We start from the raw sequence: 9577 nt of genomic DNA, 5'->3' as shown, positions 1-9577 counted from the left end.
GAACAAGAACTAAAACAAACACAGGCTAGATGCTTGACCAACCTTTCAGAGGCACCTATTGGGCATATGACCAAGTGTAGGAATAGTCCACATACATTCATATGCCTATCCATGTCATGTGGTGTCCCACATGAACCATGCAACAAACACCAAGTCTTTGCATGAGGCCCCTAGCCAACTTAAGAAGGCAAGCAATCTCGTCATGGTCTAAGATGAAAGTATCACCTACACCTGTTAATATGAAATTAATACACTACTTTGGTTTCTAGGTATCACTATATGATACAAATAAAACAGTTTTCAGTCAATCACTACTGTATTGCTATAAACAAGCTTCTGTGCCATTTTACTATTTCTTATAGCTCCACATTACATCATTCCAGAGCTAAAATACCTACAATACTTCACAATTTGATATAGATATGGGTCAAAAAACATAGCCAGTCTACAAAATCTAGGCATACGACATGGTAAATGGTCACTGTATAGATTCTGCATATAAAAACACAAATTATTTGTCTTTCATCATCAACTAGAAACTTACTGGCAAAACTTACAAATGATATCATGTTTCACTTGGTATTGTATTTCAATACATTATTGACACCAAACAGTCGAACAGCCAATTGTACAGTAAAAAGAAAAAAACTTGCCACGAATGTTCTTTGGCAAAATACAGCAGCTGCATTCATAGAGAACAAAGTATGTTGAAATTTCTATAAATTCCATAACTTTGTACAAAGACTTGAAAAATTAGGATCCCCTTTCTCCTGTATCACTAACTTTCTGTTGTCAAATATAGTCAGCATGACCTGTTTTTCTTTTTTGGGCTATTCTAGTCAGCATGATTTGCCGGGACATAAAAGTAGCAAAACCCTTGTCTAAAACACAGGAAGGGTGAAAATGGAAGAATTCAAGAAACTTACGGCATAATGATTATTTTTTTTTGATAAGTAATAATGCATTAAAAGAGCGCAGAGGGGCGCAACCCAAGTACACAGGAAGTATACAAGAGAGCGACTAAGTAGGGGAGAAAGAAGAAGAGAACATAAAACGGCATAATGATTATGTTAAAAACATAATCATTATGCCGTTTTATGTTCTCTTCTGATTATGTTAAAAACTAACAAAAAAATGTTGAGGAAATGACAAAGCATATTGATTAAAGACCAAAGAACACAAGATACACAAAATTGTAGCAGATTAACAGAAATGATATGAAATTTAATCCTTAAAGGAGCACATCGTTACAACTTATATAAATTTGGGTAGAGATATGAAGAATATATGCACCTTTTGTTGAGAGTATGACACTGCACTCTTAACTTTATGGTGCTTGCAGTTTGCAGTGTCTTTTACCAGATGGAATGGCCTTCAAAGAGAGAAACCTCATGCAAGTAATCCAAGATATGCGCGAAATCGACAATTATACGTGGAAGAAACAATTTCCTATATGGGATCTCAAGAGTTCTTGAAGATAATCACCAACCTAGTATGAGGGTCTCTTATGCCAAAGAACCTTTGGGAGGAATCAACACTAACTTGAGGACACCCAAGAAAGAGTGATAAAGAGAGGTAGAATTTGAAGTATTGGCTCACCATTCAATCTCATGGTGGTACAATCCAGAATCCAAACTTCAGGCAAAGCCTTAGTACAACGCCCTTGAAGTTGTTAATATATCTGTTACAATGAACTTTCAAAGGTACCAATCTTATTGCAAGTGCAAGGAGAGCATATAAATAACTTCTGAAAACCATAACAAGAAAAAGGTGTAACATGTCTCTACAGTATGCATCTCCATTCTTCTGTGGATATAATAATAAAATCTGCAGAAAGTAATGTTTATAGAATATCTGCAGCATGGATACCAATATTTATATATGCATATACCTATCTGCAAATAGATAAATGAATAATAGGAAAAGCAAAAAATAAAGAATTTGAAGTATTGGCTTACCATTCAATCCCATGGTGGTACAATCCAGAATCCAAACTTCAGGCAAAGCCTCAGCACAACGCCCTTGAAGTTGTTAATATATCTGTTACAATGAACTTTCAAAGGTACCAATCTTATTGCAAGTGCAAGGAGAGCATATAAATATCTTCTGAAAACCATAACAAGAAAAAGGTGTAACATGTCTCTACAGTATGCATCTCCATTCTTCTGTGGATATAATAATAAAATCTCCATAAAGTAATGTTTATAGAATATCTGCAGCGTGGATACCAATATTTATATATGCATATACCTCTCTGCAAATAGATAAATGAATAATAAGAAAAGCAAAAAATAAAGGTGGAAGAGTCAAATTTCCTCTTCTCACAAGCAACCGATCACACCATGCTCATCATGATTGTGATACAAATTAAAAATCAGAAACACTTGAATCGGGGGTACAACAGTAATCATATGCAACATAATAATATACTTGAAAGTGTATTCTACTTACTGATCAAAATTCTTCGTTGTTTGCAAAATGTTGACAAGCAAGGATGAACTCGTATCACCCACCCCACCCACACTAATGTATGATATCTTTTAAGTTCTCTAAAGAATACACAATACCCAAGTCACACTTTAGACTCTTGAGGCAGGAAAGTAAGGTTTTGGGTTCTCAAAAGAATTTTGGAAAAAGTAAAAATTGAGAATTATTTTGGTGGTGGCCACATTTGAACATGTGTTATCTGTGGGATCCACAAAATAAAATGTTTTTGGTAAATTAATAAGTGTTTTTGCACCACCACCTATATAGGAGTTGTAACTGTACACACGCTTATCTCATTCACAAAGTTTTTTGTTTTTTTTTTTATTATTATCAAATTGAGGCTGATAGTAGAATTGAACAATTGTAAGTAGTATCCTTGCTCAACGCTATATAGAGGATGTTTCTCCACCAGCTAGTTCAATAAAAATTCAACACAACAATTAATAACAACATGTTAGAGTGAGTGTAAAATGTCGATAAATAAAAGTTCGAAGAGAGAGAAGCTTCCATTAAGGAAGATTAGAAAAGAAGACAACTTTTTTCACTCGTGTAATCAAAGAAAAGAACAGAAAAACACTCCTGTAATCATCACCTCCTAACTTGGTAGGTAGGCCCTGGTAGAACTCAATAATCAATATTATAATTATAATTCCCTTTCAGCGAGCACAGCAACAAAACCATTAAACCTGGAAGCCGATGATCAAGGGCCTAAAGTACCCACATATTGTCAATACATAATAAAGGGTGATAGTGAAAAAGTAGTTCATATAAACTTTGATGTCCCTTAATGACCACCCAAAAGCATTTGCTGGCACTCCCAACAGTACAGAAAAGATTGTCAAAAGCAAGTAGAATAATCCCCAAGAGAAAAGGCACAAAGTCCCTTAAGATTTATCATATCTGTTGAAACAGGTAAGAAAAGTATGATAAATAATGCAAGGAAGTTTTAGAAGGACTACCAACTTATTGGATCCAGGGACAACCTCTAGAACAAATAGCACAATCTTAACCCAGCAGTAACTGTTTGTTAAGCACCGCAGCCAGGTGACAGATAAACTATAAAGTGATTGGTTACTGAGCATTCAGAAAAAAGAGGCTTACAGAGATGCATATACAAGAGAAATTCAAGTTACATACACATCATGACGAATAAGTTCCGTATATCTCATCATGCCACGGTCAACGTGGAAGCAAGACTACACATATAATACATACAAGAATTTGAAAGAAGAAAAATAGACTGAAACAGTCACCAATGTGCATTATAAAGAAAACCAAGCTAAAAATTCTGGAGGCCAGGAACATTGTTAACAGATAGTTAAAAAACACATATGTGCAGAGAAGCCCAATTGGGCTATCCTTTACAGAACCACACGAGCAAACACACCTAAAAAGCACGTGAGCGGCTCAAGTTCTTCTGTATACATTAATGTACAACCCACTTCCAACTATGAGAAGGGATGAATGGCTACGATAAAAATCCATGACTAAGGAAGAGTAGATTAACCAAGCTGTTGAGGAATCTACACAATCTCGCCATGCCTGAATCCACTATCCTCGCAATCTGCACCAGTGTCCAACCCACAAGGAGAATCATACCATTTAGGATTCTCTTGGTAGAAACTATCAACCTGTATACCAACAAGACCTACATCTGCAACTATGGCCTCATCATGTCTAATGGGCTTGGTTAGTTTAGTATCTTCACAATCAAGAATGCTTTTCTCGTCAAAGTCACTGCATTTCAACCACTTTTCTGGTTTACAAGGCTCGGTCATCAGATCCTTCTGACTCCTACAATCTTCCCTCATTTGGTCCCATGGAACAACGTCGCCAAGAGTTCGCCCAAAACTGTCTTCATCATCCTCAATCAAATCTGTGTCCTTGCCATCCCCATATATTTGTTCATGGTGATGATCACTCCAATGCGCCAAATCATTCTCCCCAACCAACACATCATCTGAATGCGGCTTGTGAGAGATCATCCCAATTGCCTTCAAACTATCTTCCCCTATACTCCTAACTTTATTCACAATCTCACACAACTCTCGAGACACTGAACCCAATAATTCATGCGGAAGTTTGGTAACTTTACCTTCTAACAACCCAACCTCAGCTCTCAATTCCTGCACCTGCTGTAAAACCGAAAGCTGCAAATCCCCATCATCCTTCCCCATCAACCCAAACCCGTCATGCTCCAACTCCTCACTCACCCCATACACCGCCGTATCCTGGTCCATCAAAAAGGCACCCTTATGCCCCACAACCCGATGCATAATCCTCGCATTCCCATCCAATGGCCCCGGCTCATGCCCCGTATGCACCGCATACAACTTAAACACCGCCATCCCCTCTTCCTGATACACAAAAGTCTTATCCTTCTCATTATAGTTTGCAATTGGCACAATGGCTCTAATCCTAAACCCACACCCACACCGCTTCGATGCATAAGGCTCCCTCTTCAAAATCTTTGACTTCTTTGCGGCAGGCTCGCCCGCCCTATGACAAGCATAGTCCTTCACCTCCGCCATAAACGGCTTATACCTAATATACTTCTGCCTAATGCAGAGCACAACCTTATGCTTGGCAGCCAATTGCTGAAGCCTATTGGGCACTTCCTTGGCCGGCACATCAAAGGACTCGGTATACTCAAACCTACGCCGCTTAGTCCGCGCCGCCGCGGCCCCAGAGGACCCTCCCGACGACACCGCAGAGCACACTGGGCACGCGGCAACGCAAACCCTAATGTAACTCTCGGGAATGCCGTAGAATTTGGCACCTACGGTCCAGACCTGCTTAATTCTCTCTATAGTCTCCTTAAGCCCTAGGTGTTTGATGTCCGTATCGGAGTGGAAGGTCATGGCTATGTCCTGCCACTGGTTAATGTGGGAAACGAATTGCTGAGAATTGTTTTTGAAGCAAAGGAATTGGTTACCGTTGGTCGGGTCGACGTGGGCCGAGAGCTTGTCCTGGATGCGCTTCCACGCGGTGAGGTAGGCGGTGTCCTCGTTGCGGTCTTTCCAGACGGCGCGCCAGGACTTGAGCACGGCCCGCGGCGTGGCGGCGCGGATCTCGCCCGGGGTGGCGAGCCGGTGCTCCAGGAGGCAGCGGATCATCAGGGAGTGGGACTCCGGGTTGAAGGTGTAGAACTGAGAGGAGATGTGGGGCTCCGGGCTGATGTGGAGCTTCGGAACCGGGTTTGAGGCTTCGCCCGGGTCGGGTTCGGAGGAGGAGGAGGAGGTGGAAGGGGAGGAGGGGGAGCGGAAGAGGACGATTTCGGGGAGGGAGAAAGCGGGGTCGTTTTGGGAATCGAGAGGAATGGACGGCTGGGATTGCAGGATCTGATGGGATTGTGGTGGTGGGTCCAGATCATGGGGGTTGAGGTGGTGAGAGAAGAGGAGGTCTTCCGTTTTGTTGGGATTCATGGGAGGGAAGGAGGAGAGGAAGGTGATAAGCGAGAGAGAGAGAGAGAGAGAGAGAGAGAGAAATAAAATGAGGCTCGTGAGAGTATGTTTGTGAGAGGGGTGAGAGTATGTATGTGTGCGTGTTCACTACTTCACTTTGTGTCTGACATTTTCTTCAAAGGCTTTCTGTCTTTGTCTCTTCACTTTTTCTCCTTCTTCTTCTTCTTCTTCGTCTTCTCCTTTTTGTTTTTCAATTACTGTGGGTCGTCCTGTTTATTGCTTCAATTAAGAAAGAAAATAATGTATTTGAGACTTCCATACGCGTACATACTCGATCTGCGCGAGCATTTTGGCGTTCAAAACATAAAACAAAATACGGAAGTCGAAAGTAGTAAAGCTCGCGAGCGAGAGACAACGCATAAAACGACAGATCAACTCAAAAGAGAAAGTGCCATTTTCTTGTCGTCACTCCTGATGGCATCAAAAAAAGAAAAGAAAAGAAAATTGACAGAGACCTCAGACCTGCGTTGGTGATCGATCCAGTAGTTTAAACAAAAATTAATGGCAAACAAAAACGGTTTTGAATTGATCAACGGCCAACGAATGATTTGGACTTACCAGAAGCGTTGGACTGATGAGTTGACCTAGTGTTTTCTTTTCCTTTTTTTTTTTTTTTTTTTTTTTTTTAAGGATTACAAAAATAAAAAATAACAAAGAGCATGACAATGCAACAATAAGCCCGAAGGCAAGCAGAGTAAACAAATAAAATGAAAAAAATGCATTAAAAAATGACACGACCTTATGCTGAAAACTAAGAATTTTAGATGCCAATAAAGGCAGTTGAGCAAGGTACGAGCAAGAGCATGATTATCCTGAAACCCTTCAATTTTATGATTTCTATCTAAAACCCTATAGAATTGGACATAAATAGGGGCATGGCCTTCAAAATATCTTTCAACCCTACCTGAAGGCCTATTGGAAAAGAGGCATGATGGGAGGAAGGAAGGCGTCAGGTGCAGTAAATAGCAACCCATGCACCGTTGCGTGTGGACCATGCGTCGATGCGTGGTGGCCGGATGGAGGAAACTCAAGATATCCATCAACCCTACCTGAAGGCCTATTAGAAAAGAGGCATGATGAGAGGAAGGAATGTGTCAGGTGCAATAAAGAGCAACCCATGCACCGTTGCGTGTGGACCACATGTCAACACGTGGTGGCCAAATGGAGGAAACTTTGGTAGTGGTTGGAAGCAGAGAGACTCAGGAGAGAGGTGGGGTGGCGCGTGTGGGGGTAAGACTTCCTGAAGTGATAGATATGATTTAAAAACAAAACAAAATAAAACAAATTAAAAACTTAAAAATGAGTTTACATAAGATATGATTGTTGGAGGAGGTAGAGACCAGATGATCCGCAGTGAGGATGGAGATGATGGAGCTGTTGTGATAAGATAAATCCCCAAGGACGATAAATAGGTCCTCCAAATAAACAAGTAGGGCCTCCAAAGAGGCAATTTAAGCTTCAAAATAGGCAAGAATGGAAGGAGGAAGAAAAAAGAGGGGGCTAGGAGTCAGTCGCAGCCACAATGGTGAAGGTGTCTTGAGAGAGAGAGAGGGCTAGTTTTTTTTTTTTTTTTTTTTGGTAATTCGCTGTTTCTGTTGCTTGATGCCTCATACTAGTTGAACCACTTATAATTTATCTTTAAAAGTCATATTAATTTCAGGGGATAGAAATGTGACATTTATTATTACTCTTTATTTTATATATAGATTAATAAATAATAATTCATTACATGGGGTATTGAAAAAATCAAATACCCAAGGAGAATTATTAAAATGTTTAAGGTCGAACGATGTTTAGAAACCTCTCAAAGAACATTAAAAAATTACTGCTACATCTTATGAAAGTCGTGGATTACAAGGCTTATATAAAACAGGGATAAAACATATGTTTTATAAGCCAGTTAAGAAATTAAACAAGATACGGTTGTCTTGATTGACCAAGACTTGATCTTGACCAAACGAGAACTAGGGTTTCGTAAATATCTCATAGTGGCGATTGAACCTCAGCAGCGATCTAATTGTAGATAATAGCTTTCATTCTGGTGATAACCACTAGTAGAAATGTGACAATAACCTAATTGTAGATTTGTAATTTTATTTTTTTTTATTTTATTTTTTTTTTTGAAAGAAATACATTCAAATTTCATTGATAATAATTACGAGCATAAAGCTCTTACATCGCAGGAGTACAAAACCCTGAAAATGCAAATTATAGCTGAAGCTATAAGGATACAACATCACCTAAAATCTCCGCTAACCTATGACTAGTTTTCAAGTGAAATAACAGATCTGCATAAGACAGACACAATCTAATGCATAGGTAGCGCAAATTCCTCATCGACCCAAAAGCCAGGATGAAGTTCACGTCCACAACTTGAACGTTTGGACTAAAATTCACATCCACGACCTAAAAGATCTAGACCAAAATTCAGTTCACATCCAAGCAGACAGATTGAGTGGCCAAGCCTTATTACAAAACAGAAGCAAAAAAACCGAAATAAAACGTGGGCGAACCAAAGAGGCAGGGCCTTATTATAAGCAAATAACATGAATGAAATGCATATAAGGAAAAAACAAAAACAAAGACAATAAAAATAAAATAAAACAAACAGGAACAGACACACGCAGCGTGGATGCTGATTGTGCACTCGCCGGAAACCGACACCGGAAGGGAACAATGGAAGCTCAATGCGGTGGGGACGCGGAAAAAGCCAAAAATAGTGGACGAAGGGTGGCGAAACCAATCGCCAGCTGGCCGGAAAACTATTGCAGCAGGGGACGTTGAAGCTCATCGCTGGAAGGGCATGAGGAAAGACCCAACATCGAACGTTGGGCAGTAGAGCGGGCATAGGAGATCGGCGGCGAACACAAAACAAAACTGGGGGGAGATTGAAAGAAACCCCCAAAATCAGCACTCACACCGAATGACACACAAGTAAGGCTACAAGAACATCACACTAAAAACAAAGCAAAAAAACAGAAAGGAAAGGAGCAGAAAACAATCAGAGAGCCCCGCCAAGGACAAAAGTGGAACAAAGAGGAAGGGGCGGCAGAGAAAGTGTAGGGAGGAGGCAACCTGGGACTGGGACATCAAGTAAACTACTGGCACCCGGTACAAGGACAGGCGAGGGGGAGGAGGGAGGCAACAAACGGCCATCCCTCCTCCCCTCACCATGAGGGAGGGGGCTTACCTGAAACTGCGGCGCTAGAGAGAAAGTAAGAAAAATTGTAGATTTGTAATGTATTGCTTAGAAAGTAAAAATAAAAAATTGTTTTCTTTATTTTTGGTAATTGTTTACATGGCAGCCTCATGTGGTGTCTAAATATATGTGTCACGTTTTCATTGGTATGACATAAATAATATAATGGGGCAAATTTTTTATTAAAGATTGGAAAGGAAAAACCTATTTGTCACTTGAGCAAAACCAGTTATTTTAATTATCAAAATTAAAAAATTTAACCGTAAAATAGGCAAAATTTAAGAAATTTTGGGACATTTTTCCTTTTTTAAATTCAAAATTTTGAATACATCCCATTCGACCCCACCAAAACAACAATCCCGATCGCCTCCCACTGGGCCACTCCCTGACCAGACCCAACCACAGACCCCTCGATCTTAACACGTCA

General features: G+C 40.1%; 1 protein-coding gene and 1 long non-coding RNA gene across 5 annotated transcripts in view; both read right to left on the bottom strand.

Moving 5' to 3' along the window:
• LOC132188195 (uncharacterized) overlaps window positions 1-2696 on the bottom strand; it is a 7340-nt gene extending 4644 nt beyond the window's left edge. For 3 of the 4 annotated variants that reach the window (XR_009440863.1, XR_009440862.1, XR_009440861.1), the window contains exon 1: window positions 1294-2696. This is a non-coding gene — a long non-coding RNA (uncharacterized LOC132188195). The remainder of the gene's footprint in view (window positions 1-1293) is intronic. The other variant, XR_009440864.1, reaches the window with a different exon arrangement.
• Window positions 2697-3599: 903 nt separating this feature from the next.
• Window positions 3600-6137, bottom strand: LOC132188851 (uncharacterized). Its single transcript, XM_059603416.1, has one exon. The coding sequence runs from the start codon at window positions 5910-5912 to the stop codon at window positions 4011-4013; it is 1902 nt and encodes a 633-aa protein (XP_059459399.1). The 5' UTR covers window positions 5913-6137; the 3' UTR covers window positions 3600-4010.
• Window positions 6138-9577: the final 3440 nt, after the last annotated feature.

This window comes from Corylus avellana, chromosome ca7 (genome assembly GCF_901000735.1).
Source record: "Corylus avellana chromosome ca7, CavTom2PMs-1.0".
Taxonomy (NCBI): Eukaryota; Viridiplantae; Streptophyta; class Magnoliopsida; order Fagales; family Betulaceae; genus Corylus; species Corylus avellana.
Note: the sequence above shows the minus strand (reverse complement) of the source record. Positions and strands in the feature narration are given on the sequence as shown.